The sequence below is a fragment of the Vidua macroura genome, chromosome 27, assembly GCF_024509145.1.
Source record: "Vidua macroura isolate BioBank_ID:100142 chromosome 27, ASM2450914v1, whole genome shotgun sequence".
NCBI classification, from domain to species: Eukaryota; Metazoa; Chordata; class Aves; order Passeriformes; family Viduidae; genus Vidua; species Vidua macroura.
The window spans coordinates 3,355,650-3,377,520 of NC_071597.1; the positions used below are offsets into that span (position 1 = coordinate 3,355,650).

At 59.1% G+C, this 21,871-nt stretch overlaps 2 protein-coding genes across 2 annotated transcripts; one reads left to right on the forward strand and one right to left on the reverse strand.

The window, feature by feature from the left end:
- The first annotated feature begins 910 nt into the window (after positions 1–910).
- CNTNAP1 (contactin associated protein 1) lies at positions 911–9,428 on the forward strand. The gene is made up of 24 exons (XM_054000413.1): positions 911–1,045; positions 2,118–2,219; positions 2,386–2,579; positions 2,680–2,827; positions 3,028–3,231; positions 3,299–3,483; positions 3,564–3,707; positions 4,042–4,303; positions 4,382–4,531; positions 4,599–4,770; positions 4,859–4,965; positions 5,071–5,190; positions 5,332–5,535; positions 5,627–5,783; positions 5,940–6,067; positions 6,182–6,349; positions 6,426–6,644; positions 6,722–6,961; positions 7,037–7,273; positions 7,450–7,577; positions 7,688–7,781; positions 7,890–8,123; positions 8,246–8,293; positions 8,378–9,428. Exons 1-24 carry the CDS (start codon positions 967–969, stop codon positions 8,566–8,568), a joined length of 3,915 nt encoding a protein of 1,304 aa, XP_053856388.1. The 5' UTR covers positions 911–966; the 3' UTR covers positions 8,569–9,428.
- Positions 9,429–9,811: 383 nt separating this feature from the next.
- EZH1 (enhancer of zeste 1 polycomb repressive complex 2 subunit) lies at positions 9,812–21,579 on the reverse strand. Its single transcript, XM_054000262.1, has 20 exons — positions 21,527–21,579; positions 20,865–20,985; positions 20,390–20,518; positions 19,990–20,109; positions 19,367–19,487; positions 18,504–18,677; positions 17,538–17,640; positions 17,109–17,272; positions 16,246–16,337; positions 15,512–15,686; positions 14,908–15,104; positions 14,409–14,500; positions 13,829–13,869; positions 13,279–13,404; positions 12,635–12,813; positions 12,046–12,141; positions 11,593–11,674; positions 11,368–11,448; positions 11,163–11,251; positions 9,812–11,061 (listed from the first exon to the last, which is right to left on the reverse strand). Exons 1-20 carry the CDS (start codon positions 21,535–21,537, stop codon positions 11,005–11,007), a joined length of 2,250 nt encoding a protein of 749 aa, XP_053856237.1. The 5' UTR covers positions 21,538–21,579; the 3' UTR covers positions 9,812–11,004.
- Between the last annotated feature and the right edge of the window lie 292 nt (positions 21,580–21,871).

Below are 21,871 nucleotides of genomic sequence, written 5' to 3' on the forward strand. Positions count from 1 at the left end.
AGGAGGGAGGGTGCCAATATCCCCAGCATACAGTTCCAGCTCCTGGTAGCAGAACTCCAGGTGCACTGCCAGGTGTCCCACATCCCTGCCACACCTGGGGCTTTCTATTCTCTCTCACTCCCCAGCCGTGCCCTGGGCTCGGCCCGGGCAGGAAGGAGCCTTGGCACCGGCTGCCCCAGCTGATGGTGCTGCCCTGCCCGCGGCAGCCGGGCTGGCACAGGCTGCCGGGTCCAGAGCCACTGGGCACGGCCTGGCCGTGCTCCTGCTCCCCGCTTGGAGCCAGCAGCTGCTGGGGCATCCCCGTCTCCCGGGACTGCTCGAGGCCGCTGGGACAGCAGGTCTGCTGCTGCTGCGGGGCCAGGGGACACGGAGCACCGCGGCTCTGTAGGTGTATGTAGGACACGCGGGCGCCAGCCCCCCCAACCCCTCTCTGCGCGTCTGGGGGTGGTTGAGAGCAGATACAAACTAAATCCCTTCTTCTGCACCAGTGGAGAGAGCAGCGACCCCGAGACCTGCAGGCCTTAATCCACGGCTTGATTACAAACAGCCGCCACACCACATCTGCTGCGGGGGGGCTGCGGGCACCGCTCCAACCCACCCTGCGCGGGGCTGCAGAGGGGCAGGGGAGGCTCGGGGTGCGGCGAGGACCAGGCACCGCCTAGGAAGCGACCGGGGCTGTCCGGGGAGCTCCTGCACAGCCTCGCTGTGCGCCCGTACCCGCACCCACAAGAGCCGCGTCCCGGTGCAGCTCGAGGCGCCTCGCCGTGCCGAGGAGCGGGGAAATCGAGCTCCCGGGCGGAGCATCTCCCGGGGGCGCGGCGGCGGGGGTGGCCGGGACTCTGCGCCGCGCCCGGCCCGGCCCGGCCCGGCTTCCCCCCCGCCCCGTGGGCGGAGCCGCCGGCCCCGCTCCGCCGCGCGGCTGCAGCACCGGGAGCGGCGGCGCCGAGGGCGCTCGGGGCGCGCAGCATGGGCGCCCGCCGCCTCCTCGGGCTCCTGCTCGCCGCCTGTGCCGGCTTCCTGCGCCCCGGTCCCGGCTGCCTCGCACGTAAGTGGGGCCACAGTCCCGGGAGCGGCCGCTCCGCACTGCGGGACCGCGCCCGCCGCCCCGTCCCCGCATCCCCGAGCAGTCCCCGCATCCTCCGTTCTCTCGGGCGTCCCCCCTTCTTCTTCCCCGGGCATCCCCCGGCATCCCTCGGTATCCTCCGCTGCCCCTGTTCGCATCGTTCCCAAGGTCACCGCCGGACACGGGCGTCCGGGCTCTCCCGCCGACCGCGCCCCGCCCGGGGCGGCCCCGCCGCAGCCCCCCCGCCGGCGGCGGCCCCGCGCCCGGCCGCAGCCTCTGGGGACCCGGCACAACCGGAATGCCCCGAGGATCCCGGGATGCCCCGGGATGCCCCGGGATGCCGAGGAGAGCGGGGCCGCCCTGCGGGACCTGCCGGGCTCTGCCAGCACCTCGGCCAGCGCCGCCGCCCGCTGAGCTGGCCCCGGCGCGGGGCTGCACTGGGCCCGACCCCATACCGGGGCTGGGGACAGCCGCTCGGGAACGGAAATCGGCGAGGCCCTGGTCGCACCGGGCAGCTCCCCGTGGCCCCCTGAGCCGGCACCCGGAGCCCCTTCCCCGGGGCCGGGCAATTGAGGCGGGGGTCGTGCTACAGGGGATGTCGGGGGGCGGTGGACTGGGGGTTGATGCAGCACGATTCCTACAGTGAGAGCTCGGGTTGCTCCTGAGCGCCCCGGGCTCTGTCCGACCTCTTAGGAGACCCTGAAAAAGGTTCGGGACCCCGGCCCCTCCGAAGGGTCTTTTGCCAGTGCCGCGTGGGTTTGCACGGGTTCCCCCGGGATTGCACGCGGGATCGTTCCCCGCCGGGGCGGGGGAGAGCGGGGGGTCCCGTCGCCCACGTCAGTGCAGAGGCGGCTGGTGCCGGCGCCGGGGCCCGCAGAGGTGTGTCAGCTCCGCTGCAGTGGGAGGGGAGAGCAAAGCGGGGCCGCCGCTCCGCCGGCCCGCGGGAGCCGCGGGGTCCCCAGAGCCCTCAGGGTCCTCAGGGCTGGGGAGCTCCCACAGGGACACTGCCCAGCTCACTGCTCCGAGGCCGCCCCCAACTCCATTCTCCCCTCAGGACCCTGCTATGATGAGCTCGTTGCTCCCCTTTACTCCTACTCCATCGGTGCCTCCTCCAGATACAGCATCTTCTACTCGGCCAGCTTCGCCCGTCTGCACAGTGAGTCCCCCCGCTGAACTGGGATGCAGGGGAGGTGGGCAGGGGGTGTCCCTGGCCGGGTTTTGCCTCTCGCGAGGCTGAGGGGTCCAGTCAGGTGCTGTGGTGGGGCCGAGCAAGCGGCCGCCGCTCAGTCGAAAGCCGAGCCGCTGAGCTGCTCCCCCCGCAGGCACCAGCGGCTGGTCCCCCGACCCCCGGGACAAGCAGCCCTGGCTCCAGATCGACCTGATGCAAAAGCACCGGATCAATGCAGTGGCCACGCAGGGAACTTTCAACACCTATGACTGGCTCACACGCTACATTGTGCTCTACGGAGACCACCCTACGAGCTGGAAACCCTTCTTCCAGCAGGGCAGCAACTGGGTACGGGGGAGCCCGGGGTTCTCTGTGGGAGGGGGCTCTCTGAGGTGGGTAGAGACCCCTGACTTGGAGCAAGGTGTTGACAGTGACCCTTAATCCCCAGACATTCTTTGGGAACGTGAATGAGAGCGGGGTGGTGCGGCATGACCTGCATTACCCCATCCTTGCACGATACATTCGCATCATTCCCGTGGCCTGGAACCCGCGCGGGAAGATTGGATTGCGCCTGGGCCTCTATGGCTGCCCCTACCGTGAGTACCTGGCCGGGGGCTCTCGCAGCCCTGCGTGGTGGAATGCTGGCTCTGGCACACCTGGAAAACTCTTTCAGAGGGGGTTGTGCCCAAACAGTCTGCAGTCATGGCAGTGCCCATAGCAGAAGGGTGTGTTCCCTGTGCCAGGGCACCTGCTGCTGCAGGCAGTGACATGGGTGGGGCTGCTCTGCTCTCCCCAGGGTCCCATGTGCTCTACTTTGATGGGGATGATGCCATCTCCTACCGTTTCCGAGCCAAGAGGGTCAGTACCTTCGAGGATGACATCTCCTTCAACTTCAAGACACTGGAGCAGGATGGGGTGCTGATGCACGGGGAGGGCTCACAGGGCGACTACATCACAGTGGAGCTCAAACAGGCCCAGCTCCTCCTGCACATCAGCTTAGGTGAGCTGGGGCCAGGGGCCGGGGGTGTGGGGCCAGGGGGCCACCGGCTGATGCTGGTCCTCCCCAGGCAGCAGCCCACTGCACGCCAGTGAGGGCCACACCACGGTGGCGGTGGGCAGCCTCCTGGATGACCAGCACTGGCACTCATTGCACATTGAGCGTCTCGGCCACTATGTCAACCTGACGCTGGACGGGGAGGTCAAGCGCTTCCGCTGCCGTGGCACCTTCGACCAGCTTGACCTCGAAACTGAGGTGGGTGCGCTGGGCAGGGGCTGCCAGGATGTTGATGGTGTCCTCCAGAGAGGGGTTGACACCTTCCCTCTGCCTCCCAGGTATTCTTTGGAGGGGTGATCAACCACGACAAGCAGCACCTCACCTACCGGCAGAACTTCCGGGGCTGCGTGGAGAACATCATGTTCAACGGGGTCAACATCGCCGAACTGGCCCGGCACCGGCGGCCCAACATTCATTTTGAGGTCCAGTCTGGGGGGTGGCCCCCTCTCTGGGAGTCCTCTCCCTGCTGTGTGGGGACCCCTTTCCTGGGTGTCCTTAGCCCCACTGGGGGGTAACCCCTTCCCTGGGGCAGGGCTCCCTGCCTGCTGCGGGGTGACGCGGGGCCGGGCAGCGGCCGTGCTCAGCCAAGCGGCGCCGGATTGACCGTGCAAGGTTGTCCCTGGCCTGGGGCGCCCGCCGGGCTCTGCCAGGCATTGGGATCAATTGGGCATAGATTGAGGCCAGGACTGCGGGGATGAGAGGGCCTCCCCTCTATGGGAACATTCCCTTCCTCACCCCTCCCATGGTCACTCCCAGGGCAAAGTGGGCCACTACTGCCAGGACCAGCTGACCACCCCCATCACCTTCGCTGGCATCAACAACTATGTGCGCGTGCCGGGGATCCCACGGAGGAACCGCCTGGCTGTCAGCTTCCGCTTCCGCTCCTGGGACACTGTTGGCCTCCTGCTCTACACCGGCTTTGCTGACCGCCTGGGCTCCCTCGAGATGGTGCTGAGTGAGGGGCAGATCAATGTCTCCATTGCCCAGCCTGGCAAGAAGAAGCTGGAGTTTGCCGCAGGTGGGCTGGGGAGCCAGCATGCGGCTGGGGGGTCAGTCTGGCAGTGCAGCATCCCCATGCACCTTCCTCTCTGCACAGGGCATCGCCTGAATGATGGCTTCTGGCACTCGGTGCACCTCGTGGCACGGGAGGGCTCAGCTGTGGTGACCATTGACGATGATGATGGTGCTGAGTTTCGGGTGGCGCACCCCTTCCAGCTACGCACTGGCAGCCAGTACTTCTTTGGAGGTGGGCAGCAGGGCGGGGCCCGGGGCAATGGGTGCCTGAGGGCCGCTCACCCCGATCTGTCTTGCAGGCTGCCCCAAGCCAGCCTCAGTCACTGGCTGCCGGTCAAACCAGACAGCTTTCCACGGCTGCCTGCAGATGCTGAACGTAGACATGCAGCCCGTGGATGTGGAGCTGCTGGCACTGCAACGGCTGGCGCAGTACCACAATGTGTTCTTCAATGTCTGTGGGATCACAGACAGGTATTGACCGGGATGAGGGTGCTGCCTGGGAGTGGGGGGCATTGGGGGGCTGTGCTGGTGCTGGGACAGGAGCCCTCTGTGCCCTCAGGTGCACACCCAACCTGTGTGAGCATGACAGCCGCTGTGTCCAATCCTGGGATGACTTCATGTGCATCTGTGACCTGACGGGGTACAAGGGGGAGACCTGCCACAAATGTGAGCCTGGAGCCTTGTGGGTCAGGGACAGTAGGGGCACTTGCAGCCCCTACTCCTGCCTGGTGCCTCCCTTGCACTGACGTCCACCCCATTCTTCTCTTTCAGCCCTTTACAAGGAAACATGTGATGCTTACCGAGTCAGCGGGAAGACCTCGGGCAACTACACCATTGACCCTGATGGCAGTGGGCCGCTCAAGCCCTTCACGGTGTACTGTGACATCCGAGGTGGGGGTGGCAGGAGGGCAGAGGGGACCTCTGTCTGATGCCCCTGGGAACCAATCCTTGCCTGTGTATTGGAGCTGGAACAGGATAGAGGGAGCGGGGGTGTCCTAGGGGTCAAGTCCTAAAGCTCCCCTTTCACTGCAGAGGACCGAGCGTGGACCATCATCCGGCACAACCGTCACTACGCTACGCGGGTGACGGGCTCCAGCGTGGACCGGCCCTACCTGGGGGCCGTGGAGTACTGGAACGCCTCCTGGGCCGAGGTCTCAGCCCTGGCCAACGCCTCTGAGTACTGCGAGCAGCGCATTGAGTTCCACTGCTACAACTCCCGCCTGCTCAACACCCCCTGTGAGTGCCGGGAGAAGGGGGCCGGTGCTGCATGGCTGCACTGCAGGGCTGTGGCACGGGACAATGTCCTGACTCTCCTCCGTGCCTGCAGCCGGGCTGCCCTTCAGCTTCTGGATGGGTCGGAACGATGAGCGGCACTACTACTGGGGGGGCTCGCGACCGGGCATCCAGCGCTGCGCCTGCGGGCTGGACAAGAACTGTGCTGACCCCCAGTACTTCTGCAACTGTGATGCCGACCATGCAATTTGGTGAGTGGTGGCAGCTGTGGAACAGGAGCTGTGGGGTGGGGACTGCAGTCATGGGGGGCACAAACTCTGGGGCATTCAGATGGGGGGTAACAGGGCTGTGGGCTGGCAAAGGGACAGAAACACCTCATGGGCCCTCTGATGCACTCACATTTGCAGGAGGACAGACAAGGGTCTGCTGACCTTTGTGGACCACCTGCCCGTCACCCAGGTTGTAGTTGGAGACACCAACCGCACTGGCTCTGAAGCCCAGTTCGTGCTGGGGCCCCTACGGTGCTATGGAGACCGTAAGTGACCGGCCCCACAGAACATCCCGTGCCTGCAGAGTGCCTACAGCTGCCTGTGGTGTCCCACATGGAGGGACACTGTCTATCCCTCACTGCCCCTCCTGTTCCCCACAGGCAACACCTGGAACACCATCTCCTTCAACAGGGGTGCAGCCCTGATCTTCCCCACCTTCCAAGCCAACCACAGCCTTGACATCTCCTTCTACTTCAAGACCACTGCCCAGTCTGGAGTCTTCCTGGAGAACCCAGGCTACCGAAACTACATCCGCATTGAGCTCAACAGTACGGGGGGGCAGAGGGTGCAGGGCTGTTGGGGGCAGAAGGGCTGGGGCCTCTTCTCAGCACCATGTCCTTGCAGCCACTAGGGATGTGGCATTTATATTTGACATTGGGAATGGGGACGAGAACCTGACGGTGCGGTCGGTGGTACCCTGGAACGACGATGAGTGGCACCAGGTGAAGGCTGAGCTCAACGTCAAGCTGGCACGGCTGCGGGTGGACAAGCTGCCCTGGGTGGTGCGGCCATTCCCCCCACAGAGCTTCGTCCGCCTGGAATTTGACAGGCCCCTCTACGTCGGTGAGAGCCCCTGGCCACGTCCCTGCACCCCCAGGTCCCCACGTGCCACAGGGCACTCAGTCTTGGCCCCGCTGCAGGCGCAGCAGAGCACAAGATGCGCCCGTTCCTGGGGTGCCTGCGGGCACTGCGGATGAACGGGGTGACGCTCAACCTGGAGGGCAAAGCCAACGAGACCGAGGGTGTGCGGGTCAACTGCACCGGCTACTGCCAGGACCCGCCGGTGCCCTGCCAGAACAGCGGGCTCTGCGTCGAGCGCTACAGCCACTACACCTGCAACTGCAGCATCTCCGCCTTCACCGGGCCCTTCTGCAACCACGGTGAGTGGCAGCGCTCCGCGGGGTGGGAGGGCCCGAGGAGCCGGCGCTCCCCTCACCCCCTAGGCTCTCCCACAGACATCGGTGGGTACTTCGAGGAGGGCACCTGGGTGCGGTACAACATCCTGCCCATGTCGCTGTACGCCGCCCGTGAGTTCGCCAGCATCGTGAGCAGCCCCTGGCAGCCCCTGCCTGGCTACAACCTCACCAGCGAGGAGGTCAGCTTCAGCTTCAGCACCACCTCAGCACCTGCCGTGCTGCTCTACGTCAGCACCTTTGTCAAGGACTACATGGCCGTGCTCATCAAGGATGATGGTGAGGGCAAGTTCCCCTGCCCTGGGGCTCACCCAGAGCCTGCAGGAGGACCCCTATCTGCTGCTGGGGCTCCACAGGATGCTCCTCTCTGTGGATGCCACTTTCCAAGCCTATAGATGGGCTGGATGTGCCCACTGAGAGGTCCAGCCCTGCTGACAGCCCTGTGCTGCCCACAGGGAGCCTACAGCTGCGCTACCAGCTGGGCACCAGCCCCTACGTCTTCACTCTCACCAACAAGCCAGTGACGGACGGGCGGCCCCACCGTGTCAACATCACCCGCCTGCACCGCACACTCTACACCCAGGTTCGGGCTGGGGCACCCTCCCAGTGCGGCCTGGGGGCTTCAGGTCAGGCTGGGAGAGGGCATGGGCAGGGTGACTCTGTGGGCACTGATGCTGTGCACCTACCTCCCAGGTGGACTATCTCCCCATCATGGAGCAGCAGTTTTCCCTGTTTGTGGACAGCAAGCTGGACTCGCCCAAAAACCTGTACCTGGGTCGTGTGATGGGTGAGCTGGGTCCTGCCCTCAGCTGGGGTCCCATGCTGGGGTGTCTTCTGCACAGCATGGCCCTTGCCCTCTGAGAAGGATGAGTAATCTCCTTCTGTGGCCCCACAGAGACTGGTGTGATTGACCCCGAGATCCAGCGCTACAACACACCTGGCTTCTCAGGCTGCCTCTCAGGGGTGAAATTCAACACCCTCGTGCCCCTCAAAGCCATCTTCCACCCTACCAGTCCCCTGCGGCCCTACAGCATCCGGGGAGAACTGGTGGAGTCGAGCTGTGCCTCAATGCTCCCCCTCAGCACCATCCTTATCCCTCCTGAGATGGACCCCTGGTACATGGCCACAGGTGGGTGCTGTGCTGGGACCCTGGTGGGGATGGAGCCCTCATCAAGCACCAGCTGAAGAAGGGAAGCTCCAGCATGAGACCTTGCTGCAGCCTGGTCTCAGCTGCCTATTCTGTCTCTGCAGAGTTCCCCCACGTGCACGACGACGGCTGGACTGGGATCATCATTGGGTGTAAGTGAAGCCTCTGGCTGGTATTTCACACTGGCACGGCCCTGCGGCCCTCCCCAATCCCTCACTGCTGTCTCTTCCCCACAGTCGTGATCTTCCTGCTCCTGCTGCTGGCAGGGCTGCTGGTGCTGCTCTACTTCTACCACCACCGCTACAAGGGCTCTTACCACACCAACGAGCCCAAAGCCATCCAGGATTACGGTGGTGCGACCAAACCGCCATCGGCACGCAAGGAACAGAACCTGCCCCAGATCCTGGAGGAGCCGAGAGGGGACTAGCGGGGCCGGGGGTGGGACGGGCTCACAGCCCCCACAGCCCCGGGAATGAGCGAGCGTCGCGGGACCAAAAGGCCGAGCACACCTGAACTGCCAACACCCGCCTTCAGACTGACCGGACTGGACCGGACCGACCGCCACCTCCTCCCCACGGCCGCCACCGACCGGCCCCGGAGTGCGGCCACGATCCGCCGAGCCCCAGCCTCGCTCGCCCGGATACGCCAACAGCCCCCATGCCAGAGGCAGGCTGCTGCCTCTACAGCTGCCAAATCCTGCCTGGCCTCTGTCGGGGAGCCCCAGGCCCGGTGCCCACCCTCCCTCTGGCCGGGGGCACCCGGCTGCTGCTGCCCGTTAGTGCTGCCCGCGTAGATGACCCGCTGCTTTGCTCGCTTCGCCAGCACCGCGCAGAGCCACGAGCATCGGCCCCGCTCCGCCGGGCTGCCAAGCAATACTCCACACCGGCACCGCGCATGCCGCCACCGCACCTTGCTGAGATGCTGCTTTCATAAGATCAGGTACAGATCCTTTCTACCATTTTTGTTGCTGGATATTCTACTACACTCTGGTTTTTTTATTCTATCGGTTTGTATAAAAAACCAAACGGAAGCTCCCGCGGGCGTGACGCCCCGCGTGTCATGGTACGTGGTCTGTAGTTTGCTACTTCTCTGTACGAAGTGCCAGTCCTGCCAATTACCTCCAGCCCAGGGAAAGCTCCTGTTCACTTGCTGTGTTGTGGTAAGACAATGTTAACAGATATGCATTTATCTACCCAAAGGCCTGGCTCCACTGGGCACTTTATTTTTAAAAAGTCTGTTCTTTTGAATGAGATGTGAAGATAATCAAATAAAGGCAGAATGATGGCATTTGACAGTCCCCAGCCTTCACCTTGGCAGCCTGGGCAGATCCTCTCCTCCCACCCCGGCTCAGCCTGCACCAAGGGAGGCACCACACTGACAACAGCAATTCCTGGTCCTGGAGTGAGATGCAGGGTGTAGTGAGCTTGGGCTAGAGGCAGCTCAGCTGCTGCTGCACACACACACCATGTCCTGCTCTCCCCACCAGGCACCTCTGCCCCCTTCCCACCCTGAGGCAGTGTGATTCAGGCAGCTGGCAGCACCAGGTCCCCTGTGATTCCCCCAGACCCTGGGAGCCAGGCTGGGGACAGCTGGGTGGAGCCCAACAGGCAGGGGACAGCCTGGGGACAGGCTGCTGCCCAGGGTAACAGAGGCCAGGAGGCAGGGGAGGGTCTTTGCTACCACTTTATTATGACAAAGGCTACAAGCCATGTTATTTAAAGTGCATTATTATTACCATTATTCACTGTCAACAAACCACAGACAAAAGCCTGGCATAGTGCAGATATGGCCGAAGTGGCAGAAGACGCTTAGGCAAGAGCAGGGTTGGCAGGAGCTGGGTGGATGGAGGTGGCAGGGAGCAAGGCTCAGGCAGGTGCTGGGATACAAGCACTGCTCCAGACAGACCTAAACACCTCCATGCTCCAGGGAGCCATCACGGACAGCGGGAAGGACAGACAGAGAGCCTGGCCTGCCGTGGCAGGGGACTGGGAAAGCATGGTGAGGGCTGGGCCAGGGAGGGCTTGGCTCCCAGGAAACCCAGAACCTCTGTTCCTGGACTAAACAGCTGGGAGCAGGCTGAGGCCCTGGAGCCAGGTCAGGGCTCAGTCAGGCTTCCCATGATATCCTGGGAACCCAGCCCTGGACATTGGGAGCACAGCCCAGCACCCAGCACCAGGCCAGGCAGGAGGTTGTGGCATATGTGCTCTCACGGGACAGCCCCAACCTTCAGGTCACCCCGGGCCCCATCCAGCCTGCCCTGTCTCAGGCCTGGAGCAACATTCCAGCAAAGGTGCTGACAGATGCAGGACACCTAGGATGCCTGCAGTCCCTCCACCCCAAAATACAGGGCCCAGCCAACAGCTGAGGATTAGTTTAAAGTGCTTTTTTCTTTCCTTTTTACATGGAGTGCAAGGCTAAACCTCACCCTGCCAGAGAATATTTCCTCTTTATTCCCAGGGCCAGGGGGTCACAAAGCCCAAGGAAGGTTTCTGAAAAGCCTCCCCTGGGTCACAACAGGCAGTGACTGTAACATCATCCTCTACCCAGCTCAGTGGCACCCCTACTCAAAGTATCATGTTGCATAGTGCTGCTCTCCCATCCCCAGGCATCCCTTGGTGCCACTCCAGCCACAGCTGGGCAGTTCCCCTTTCCCAGCCAGCTGGGGCAGAGGGGATACCACCCTGGGACAGCCATGGCCCAGGGGCTGCTTGCACTCCTGTCCCGAGTCTCTCTGGTGTTTGGATGGAAAGTAGCACTTGTGACACACACAGCAGCAGGAACAGCAGCAGTCATGTCAGCGTGAAGCAAACATGGCATTGCTTACAAGGTGCAGCAGCAAGGTGTGCCAGAACCACCCCGGAGATTAGATGATGTCTGTCTCCCTCTCTATGCCGACATACTTCAGGGCATCTGCCTGGCTGTACCTGCAGGACAGGAAGGCATGGCTGCAGCAATGCTCCCCCCACAAACCTGCACACAGGGTAGGGTCAACCCTGCAGCCCAAGGTCTCCGCTGGCCAAGGTACCTGTAGTCAAAAAAGAGCTCCTCTCCTGCCTGGATGGCTCTCTTGGCGAAGATACCAATGCGGTGGTCTCCGTTCACCATCACAACTGCAACCAGAGATACAACACCAGAGATGCAACACCAGAGACGTGCAGCCCCAGCCTGGGCTGGAGCTCTCACAGCACCATGTCCTGCCTGGCCTGGCTGGGCAGGTGGACCTCACCTTTCGCATAGCAATTGGGGTTCACTGAGTGGTTGGCAAAGCGGATTTTATTTCCTTTGCGAGTAGCATCAACAACAAAATCTATTTAGAGAAAAAAAAAAAAAAAAAAAAAGAAGGAAACCATCATGTAAGGCTAGGCCTGTCACCCAGGCAAGAGGTGGGCTGAGCCTGCCCACCTGGCCAGCAGCCCTGGCCTCTCCACCCCTGGCAACCTCAGGAAGTTACCATTGTTGAGGTTGAAGAGGAAGCTGGACATGTACTTGTCGTAGACCTTTCCTCGCCTGTCAGCCTCATCCTGTGAAATGAGCTGTAGAGGGAGATCACCTTGAGAGACTCAGCAGCGGAGGGCTGAGCCAGGTTCCAGGGCTGCCTCCTGGAAACACCTTCCTGCTCTCCCACCTCATGGGCAGGAGCTTGCCAGGGCTCCCAGGGATGGGGCAGGGCCAGAGCAGGGCTCTCAGGCAGCAGCACACACACAGCACACTCCTCCACAGTGGAGGGCCAGAGGTACTGAGATGTGTCCCCACACAGCACAAGGCCTCCAGACCCGGTCAGAGCGAGCCCATGGGCACAGCCGAGCTGGGGAAGGCAGCTGACCCCACAGGCAAAGGAAGCTCTCCCACCACACACAGCCCCCGTGTGCCTGGCCAGCAGCCCCAGCACAGGCACAGCACTGACCTCCCCACAGTACTCGGAGATGAACTCGTTCTTCTGCACAGCCTCCTTGATGAAAGTCCCCCAGCCAGCCACGTCTGATGGGGCCAGCAACAAATGCTGGAACCAAAATGAAAGGAAATGGGGAGAGTTGGCAGGTACAGCACACTGGTCATGGGGGCAGCAGGGAGCCAGTGTCCATCCAGCATCCCCTTGTTATGGTGACACACAGCTCCCTACAGACTTACACCATTACATGGAGCTGCACAGGACCTGACACACACTAATTTGCAACTTTCTCTGAATTTCCCTTTTTTTTAAATGCTCAATTCTTTGCTCTGACCAGCAGAATTCAAGACTAAATCTTTCTCTAGAGTCACTTTACACACTCCCTTGTTCTCACCATTCCTCACTCCGATTTCCTGATTTTCACATCTACAATCCCTACTCCAGAATAAGTACTGCAGAGGCCTAGGGCAGAGCAGCTTCTTTTCCAGACCCTGTCAGCTCCAGCGAAGCTGCTCCCCCAACACAGCAGCAGCAGCAGCAGCAGCAGCAGTAGCTGTGTGTCAGCTCTGCCCTGAGGCAGCCCCTGCCACACTGCTGTCAATACCTTTTTGAGGCCTCGCTGGATGCTGCAGTTCTTGCAGGAGACCACCTTGCAGTCCCAGTGCTCTGAAGCGCCGCAGGTGAGGCAGAGGTCTGGGTCACACTCCCGCACAGCCAGGTAGCAGGGGCACTGCTTGGTGTTGCACTGGGTCTTACAGCGGCAGCCTGGGAAGCGGTTCTGACCTGTAGCAACACAGACCATGGGTTTGCACTGTGAGCTTTGGTCTCTGCCCCAACTGCTCCTCCCAAGCCCTGGCGGGCCCTGGGCAGGGACACAGTGAAGTCTGGCTGTTTTCTCCACTGCAAAGCTGGGAATGGAAGCCCAGACAGGAAAAACAACCATGGCAGAGCAGTGACCCAACGCCCACCCTAACTGCTGGAGGCACATCCTGCTCACAGGGGACCAGCAGCAGCACCCACAGGATACAGACACAGGAGTGTCTCTCAGCTGCCAACAGCTGCATGGCAGCACAGAACCATTTCCTTTTGGACTTTAACAGGCTGGTAACAGAACCGCTGTGGATGGACAGAGCAGCAAGTGCAGGAATAAAGTAGGCACTCAGCAAGCCCCAGCTCTGCACCCTCCCTGTGCTTTGTGCCAGGAGAGCTAGCTGCTTTCATGCCCAATAGTATTTGACTTATTCTTACAGTCAGGGTTGCACTGGCAGAACTTCTCACAGAAATTCTGAGTCATGATGCAAGGGCAGGAGCTGTCACAGGGATGCTCGGGGTGGTCACAGGGCTGGTAGTTGTACACCTGGGTTGGTGAATTATCTAGAACAAGAAGAGAAATGCCAAGATTGGAAGCTGCATGTTGCAGGAACCTTTTCAAAGCAGCAAGTACAGGGCACTGGAGGCGAGAAGGTGCAAGCTGCCCATTTGCCTGCACTGGGCAGGGAGCCTGGCAGTACCCAGCTCCCACAGACACACATATGGCCGTGCTCACTGACCACAGCCCTGTCCACACAGGGCTGCACACCAGCCCTCAGCCTCCCCTGGCTGCAGCAAACCCTGCTGCACATGCAGCCTCAGCAGGCACTGGAATGGCCATGATGCCCCTGGCTCCAAGGAGCCTGGCCAGGGGTAGTCACTCCCTCCACGCTGCTGGACCTGCCAGTCTGGTGAGCAGGACACGGCCACCCCGCTGGAGAACTCAACCCTTGCAAACCTCCCATGACACAGCCACAGCCAACTCTACCTTTCTTCAGCTGGATCTTCCTGCAGTGTGCAGCCCACAGCCTGCGAAAGGAGCAGAGAAGGTTGAGGTGACGTGTAAGCCATCAGGGAGAGCCAGCCAGCGCTGCTCAGCACCAGCAGCCAGCACAGCAGAGATGGGCCTGGCAGACTCATGCATTAATGATCAGCAGCCACTATGAAGTGGAGAGATATGAGAGTGATGCAGCTGCAGCAGAAGCTCTTGAAGCCAAACACCAGAGCCAAAATAACACTGGACATACTGAGATCAACACACAAAGTGGGCTACAAGTCAGGGAGCTGAGGTTGAGGCTGCTGTTAGGGAAGTGGCACCAGGACCAGCAGCCAGTGCTGCCCTATCCTCGAGCTGAGCCTGGGGCTGCAGGGCCACTGAGCCCCCAGCCAGAGCAGCAGCTCTGGAACTGGGCCAGGGCCAGCACCCAGCAGCAGCACCAGCAGCCCCATGTGACAGCAGGACGTGTGCACAGATGGGAGCCAGATGGGGATTACCAGGAATGCGTTGGCACAAAAAGCAGCAGATCTGGTTGCATTTTAAGAACAAAACAAGCTTGTCCAACACTTGCCTGTGCTTCCTTTTCTTCTTCTGGGATGGATTCATTAACTCATTTGTTGGCAGTTTCGTTATAAGCGATTCCTTCACTGCAAACTGAAAGACCTACCGAAGAACATAAGCAAAAAGAAGAAACAAGTTCAGTGCACTCAAGTTGTTTTATCAAAAGCATAAGGAGAGTGTGAGTAAGCACAGCAAGGCTCCCAGGCCTGGGCCCAGAGAGCAGCAGCTCTGCCCCATTTTCCTGCCTATGGCACACTGCCCCCTCCAACTGGAAAACGAGTGCCCGCACACCTGGCTGTGACACTGCACGTGGGAGGGAACCCACAATACCAGCACGCAGGGCTCATTCTGCCAACAGGAGCACGGCAGCAGAGTAACACCCTGAGCTCCGAAAGTGTTGATGTGGCACCTTTCTTGGGGAGATTTGTGGCAGAGAAATAAAACCAACAGGCAGTGGCTCTGGCCCCAGCCCCTCTCTTGTGGCTGCATTACTTGCTCTGGGCACCCACCTGCTTGCAGGTCTTTGTCCCCAGCAGCCTTGCAATTGAGCAGAAGTTGTTGAAGTAGGTCCCATGGAAGACACGGAACAGTGACTCCTCGGCTCCTGTCCACTCCACGGGTTCCTGCGGTGTCTCCACCGCAAACAGCTGGGAGGAGGCCGGGCTCAGCTTCTGCTTAGTGGGGGTTTGGCAGCGGGAGTTGGCCTCTGGCAGGAAAGGCAGATGTTAAGCCAAACACACCCTGGAAGAAGGCACCCAGCCATCATGGTTCTGGGGGGCAGTGGTCATCCCCTCATGCTCTGCAACCCTGCACTGCACTCCCGGCCACACACTCCTGCTTCTAGCCAGGCACAGTGCTCAGGAGCCAAGGGCTCACTCTGGCCTTTGCAGATCACAGCAAAGCTCTTGCTTTGCCTGGCAACATTCCTCCTTCCTGGGAGAGGACAGTGAATCCCACAGCAGCAAGGGCAGGGCTGGTTTGCTGGGAACACTGACTGCTAACTCCAAATTCTCCAGCCGCGCAGGAAGCAGAAGGAGCCTGGGAGAACTCCAGCTGCGAGGAGCTGCCTGGCCTCAGAGAGAGGAGTGAGGTGTCTCAGGACTGGCACCATACCCGAGGAGCTAGAGGCCCACTCGTTGCCTGTGTCCCGGTCGCTGTCGCCCTCCCTGGTCTCAGTGACAGCCGGGGTGTTGGAGCAGGATGCACCCACCACGTGGTGCCGCCGGCGGCGACGGCCTGAGCACTTGGATCGAGGGTTGTGCAGTGCAGCAAACTCCTTGGCTCCTTCCTGCAAGCAGAGCAGAAGACAAGACAGGTGGCAGATGACCAGGGAAAGCAGGAAGGCTTTTCCACAGGCCCTGGGACAAGCCCTGTCCTGCCACCAAGAGCAGGCAGAAGAAGCTGGCCATATGTGGTCCCTTCAGCAAGTGCCAAACCAGCTGCTTGTGTTGCATGTTCCCATTTTGTTCCCTTTGGCATTGTTGCCCAGTCAGCAGAGGTTCCCTGGCCCTGAACCCCCAGCCCACTCCTCTGGATCCTCCTGACTTCTCGCTCTGCTCCTTTTTAGCACGGCCTTAATTTCTCTAACACTGCACTGAGTCCAGAGAAATCATCTGTCACACAATTTCCCATCTGCCAGCTCTGGAATTAGTCTTTGTTGGAGATCTACTATAATATGCATCTGGTAAGGTCTGCATTTGCAGTCATGCTCCTCTGAATCCAACAAGGACCAGAACTAATTCTGAAAAAATCATCCAAGTTGTGAAAAAGATCCATAGAGCTCTGCAGAGCAGAGCTGGCCAGGGCACTTCTCCCATGGTTTCTTAAGCAGTGACACAGAAACATACCAGCCAGAGGAAACAGTCTGCGCCGCAAGGATCTGGCTCAATCTTGGTCTCTCTATTCTTTCGTTTGTACACATTAGGAGTAGCATGAAAAGCTGAAAAAGTAACAGTTATCTTTACTATTAGCATTCTCCAGGAGTCTCCCCCCACTCTGCAAGGGACAGGAAGCAGGAGCCTGTGTGCCTGAGGGCTCCCCTGGCAGCAGGGCCTGAGGCGACCAGACCCACAGGGTAACTCTGCTCCAACCCACAATGGGGACTAGGCAGCTTGGGAAGGAGATGCCAAAGAAGAAGGATCAGCTTTCACACTGAAACAAAAAGACCACGTCATATTAATATTATATCTTTTAATAAATAATTCACTGGAAAAAGTCCTGTGACTTCCCAAAGAAGCCCTTAGACCTGGAGAACAGCAGGTCCAGCAGCTAATCAGTATCCGAAAGGCTTTGGCAGGACCAACCGCAGGAACATGACTAAGACGAAGCTGTAAGTTCCAGGGAGGCAACAAAACACAGGGGCATGTCCAGACTTTGGCAGTGAAACATTCATGCCTTTCACTGACGAGCTTCTGCAAAGCAAGAGCAAAGTCTGGTGGTGGCAGGACTACTGCACAAGCTGCCGGGAGCTCGGACGCGGCGTGCTGAGCGCGGAGAGGGGACGGCCACGCGCGTCGGTCTGCCATCCGTGGGAGCAAAGAGCGGAGCCGTCTGTACAAAAGGCTTCTGGGCACCTGTCAGCTCCTAAGGCCCCACTGCAAACTCATGAGGCACCACCCTCCAGAGACTCCAGCATGGACTAAGCAAGGTGTGCAGAGGAAAACTGAGGAGAAAGGGCTCTAGGGAAGCGTCCGGCTGAGATGGCACTTACGATGCAGAAAGCAGTCGTACTTGAAGCAACGGCGGCAGAAGAGGGTGTGGAAGGAGTGCAGGGACTGCTCCCGCTGCACCGACTTGGCGCACGGCCCGTCGATGTTGGGAGTGCACTGCGGTGGCAGCACGTTGGGGTCTGACACCTCCGTGAGCTCCCGGTACCTGTTGACAAACACAAACACCCAGGGATGTGCTTTCCCCATCTGTGACAGCTTTACATGCCTACAGCACCATCTGGGCCCATCAGGCTCTGGCTCAGGTAAGTCAAGGCCAAACTGCAGTCTGTAACACTCAAAACACACTCTGCTCACAGAGCCTGCAGGCACTGAGCTTTGTGGCCCAGCCAGCCCACAGTGCTGGTCTCTGAAATAAAGATTTCAACTCTTGCTAAGAAAGGGAACAGACAACCAGTGCAGGGATTTTCTACCTTTCTTTCATATCCTCTGGGAAGCCATATTCAGGAAACATGGAAGAAATAGCAGTGAATATCATGTCATTGGGGAACCTCTTCTTTGAACACTTCTTGTTACCTACAAAGAAGAGGAGACATAATTCTTCAGCCAAGCTGATGTGGATGGGTCTTCCCTTCTTGCACAGAGTAATTCCAGAGATGCTCAGGATTGTATTTTAAGACAGAAATGTAATCCCATGCACAACAGATAAACTTTGTGTCCTGCAATCAGGCTGAGGTATTCCCAGAAGCAGTGCTAGGCCACTTTCAGTGCAGCACAATGTACTGCTGGAAGTACCAACTTCTCTTAAGTGCTATTACTATTTATTTCTGCCAGGGCAGAACTTGTAGACAGTTTTCTATATCCACTAAAGTGTTGGTATTTGTGCTGCCCGCATCACTACAGATCAAGAACAAAGACAAAATTACCCATCAGCATTCAAAAGGTCATCGAGGACACATGAAAATCCCACAAACCAGAGCTTCCTCTAGGCAACAAGAGCTCCAGGTGGCACGGGAGAGGGAAGAGGAACACTAATGCATGGAAAGCAGGTCTGGAAGGGATTTAAAAGCGTCCATCTCCCTGCCTCCCACAGAAACAGATCCACCCACACCTCCCTGACAGGTGCTTGCCAGACCAGCACTTGAAAACATCCCATAACTTCTCATATAACACCCAGCTCTGCTAATCTCACCAGGAAGTGGGTTTACAGATGACTCATCTAAATTACTCCTCACCACTTTCAGATGGTGATTTCTTCCCCTGTCCACAGCAGACAGTGAGAATAAACCATTTCCCTTCTGTCACAGAACTTGTCAAGCTGGAACTGCTCTTGGCACAGTAACAACCCAGTGATGGTAGGATAGCAGTGCCCAGTGCTCAGCTGGGGCAGGACAGAAATGTGACCAACATAATCTTCACTTCTCTGGGGCCAAACCCACCTTCCACTGCAATTCGCTTTCTTTTCCTTGTCACTGGCAGCTCCTCTTTTCCATCCTCCTGTTTCACCTCAGAATCGTTGTGTCCTTCCACTTCCTCGTCCGAGTACTGATTCAGAGCATTCACTAGCTCCAGGAACACAGCATCACTGATGAGGACTGACCCTGAGATCATTTCTGAAACACACAGAAGTGGGAGTGCCACCATCTTTCTTGTTTCTTGCCATGGCAAACCACAAGCCTACGTGCTCTGCTACCCACCAGAGCCCTTCTCTCAGTTTTTTTTTGGGTAGGTGGGATTTTAGCACTAATGTCAATAGTGGTCTATCATTTTCAGCAATCTGGGGACAGGCCACACCAGTCTTCCCTGTCTTCCTCCCCGCTGGACAATTTTATGATGGGTCAGGCAGTGCTTTTCATTGATTGAACTCTTGGCTGAGGCAACAAGCAGAACAGGGTTGCTGAGCTACTCCCCCTCTAGCACATTTTCACCATCCCAGAGGACACCCGTGAATCCCTGTAGACAGGAGGACTGGCTCCAGAGCACTCCAGGCATTAAAATAGAGTGAGGTACCCAAAGGCAGGAATGTGCCCTTGCAAAGGAGAATGGCAAGCACCATCCTGTTTCCCTGCTCTGAGAGCTCCCACAGAAAAGCTGGTTGCTGCTGCCACCTTTTGACTTCTGAACTACTTGGATATGTTATTTGCAAGAGACTGAATCACAGAACCGTAGGAAGGTTTGGGTTGGAAAGGATCTTAAAGCTCATCTTGTTCCACCCCTGCCATGGACAGGCCACTAGGCCAGGTTGCTCCAAGCCCCATCCAACGTGGCCTGGAGTGGACAGAGCTGGTTGCTCCCAGGTTACCTTCCTCTCCATGAACTTTCCCATCATAGTTATTAATAAGTTCTTCAATGAAAGTTTCATCTTCTTCCTTCACCTCGTCGCCCATGTAAGGGATATTGCACAGAACTGTTTCATCCTCCACCTGAAGAGAGATCAGACACAGCTCAGAAAAGCAGAGTTTGCTGACCCCAACGGGGCTGTGCCAAAGCTGCTCTGGTCCCTCAGACCTGCCAACAACAAGGTGCACAGCAAAGGTTCAGATGTCTCATCACTGACACATCAGTGTTATCCCATTGTAACCCAGTCACAAATGAAAGGACCTGCCTAAGAAATAAAACTCTTCATATAAAGGGAAATAAAAATCTTAGGAAAAAACACAAACAAACAAAACCCCCAAAAACATATTTACTCCTTGAATTTTGTGAAACAATGGTAACTCTGTCAAGAAGCCACATGTAAGGGAGACTATCTGGTGAGGTAGTGTGGACACAAGGCTGTCTGGGATTCTACAAAACAAGCAACTAAAGCAACACTTCATCATCTCTCAAGTGGATGTTGCCTGAAACAAGTGGGATGAAGAACCACTTCCCAACTGTGTAACAATCAGACGCTGACCTCACTGAGACCCCGCGCTTCCCACGTACCATGAAATTCTGCTGAAGAGGGGACCAGGAGTACATAATGGGCACCAGTGCCACTGTGTTCAGGGTCCTCATGTACAGTGTCTGGCTTGAAAATCCTGGGAAAATGCTCTCAACAGTGCACTGGAATACAAGTACAGAGAAGGTCAGTGAGGAACCACTCCAGGAGGCTGCCACAGCCTGAGGAAAACTGAATTCAGAACAAACACAGAAGCCCCACATCCACTCTGTGGACTCCATTGCAGGAAAAAGCCTTGGGGGTACTTTTTGTCCATTTCAGCATTCCAGAAGTGTGAGGCATAGCCTGACACTGACCTAGGACAACACAGACAAAAACTCATCCATATTCCCACAGCTCCCTGCAGTCCCCACTTGCTGATGCTGCCCCTTTTCCTCTGCACACCTGTTTCAGGAACGGGTGCCCACTGACTGGCTTCATCAGCTGCACTGGCTGCACTCGAAGCTTCTTCCAGTCTTCATTAAGGATTTGAGTCTTTTCATGAACCTTCGCAAAATTGGCCACAAAGAGAGCCTGAAAGGAGAGAAAGGAGCTCTCAAAATTTAAGAAAACCCACTGAGAACTCCCACAGCACTGAAAGGGTTCAGCAAGGAGATCCTGTAAAACCCAGCTGGAAATGAGCTCTCCTGCTGCAGTTACATCAGTGCTTGTTCAATGGCCTCGTGCATGTGACAGCTGCTGCCCACACAGCTCAAGGCAGAGCACGAGCAGAAGTGGCATCTCTTCCCATTGATCCAGCTTGCAAGTCAAGTACAGCTTATCAATTCACCTGCTGACACCCTCTGGCACCATTCAGACACTCTGAGCTGAAATGAAGCCTTTTTGGGGCATCTCAGCCCAGTCCTTGCTGTGGCTGTACCTTTGCTCCCATGTTTGCCTGGAACCTCTTGAGCTGCCGCAGACGCATGTACTCGGACTTGACTTTCCTTTTCCAGTACATGATACACTTGGATGTCGGAGGAGTGGTAATTTCCATTTTTCTGTAACAGTACAAAAAGAATAAGTATTAAATAATGAAGAGCTCAACCCCGAAACAAGTGATATTAGGAAAACGTCCCTGTGGATGGGAAAAACACTCTATGCATCATAGACCTAAACCAAGCAAAATAACGCCGTAGCTCTGCAGTGCTCCTGACTGCAGAACACCCCCAGCCCGAGACAGGCCCGGGACAGCAGCGCGGGGCGGTGCTGACCAGAACCACCCGTCCTGTTCCCCGAGCCCCCGGGGCAGCACGTGAGCCCGGGGGTTGCCGCGATCCCCGCCCTCCCCCGGAACACGCCGCCGGAGAGCCGCGGCTCCACTCCAGCCGTCCTCCCTGCGGCTCCGGCCGGGCCCGAGCGCTCCCCACGCCCGCGAGCAAGAACCGGAGCGAGCCGAGGCCAGCGGCGCCGCCGGGCCGGGGGAGCGGGTCCGAGCCCCGCAACTCCCTACCCCAGGGGCCCGGCTGGTACCACGGGGAACCCGCGACCCCCCGGGACCCCCCGGGACCCCGCGGGACCCCCGGCCCCGCCCGCACTCACTGCTCGGCCATCGCGACAGGGGGAGGCCGCGCGCCCCCGCCACACTGCGCGCGCGCCGGCCCGCCCCGGACCCCGCCCCGGGCCCCGCCCCCGGCCCGCCCCGGACCCCGCCCCCGGCCCGCCCCGGACCCGCCTCAGGCCCCGGACCCCGCCTCGATCCGCCCCGGACCCGCCTCAGGCCCCGGACCCCGCCTCGATCCGCCCCGGACCCGCCTCAGGCCCCGGACCCCGCCTCGATCCGCCCCGGACCCGCCTCAGGCCCCAGCTCCCGCCCCGGACCCGCCTCAGGCCCCGGACCCGCCTCGATCCGCCCCGGACCCGCCTCAGGCCCCAGCTCCCGTTTCG

Excerpts from the sequence above, each read along its gene's own strand:
- CNTNAP1 (XM_054000413.1), top strand. The coding sequence starts at position 967 with ATGGGCGCCCGCCGCCTCCTCGGGCTCCTGCTCGCCGCCTGTGCCGGC. Across the intron at positions 2,580-2,679 it reads TCCAGCAGGGCAGCAACTGG|ACATTCTTTGGGAACGTGAA; the intron begins GTACGGGGGAGC and ends CTTAATCCCCAG. Across the intron at positions 6,068-6,181 it reads CCTACGGTGCTATGGAGACC|GCAACACCTGGAACACCATC; the intron begins GTAAGTGACCGG and ends TGTTCCCCACAG.
- EZH1 (XM_054000262.1), bottom strand. Across the intron at positions 20,519-20,864 it reads AGGCAAACATGGGAGCAAAG|GCTCTCTTTGTGGCCAATTT; the intron begins GTACAGCCACAG and ends CTCTCCTTTCAG. Across the intron at positions 19,488-19,989 it reads CTCTTCAGCAGAATTTCATG|GTGGAGGATGAAACAGTTCT; the intron begins GTACGTGGGAAG and ends ATCTCTCTTCAG.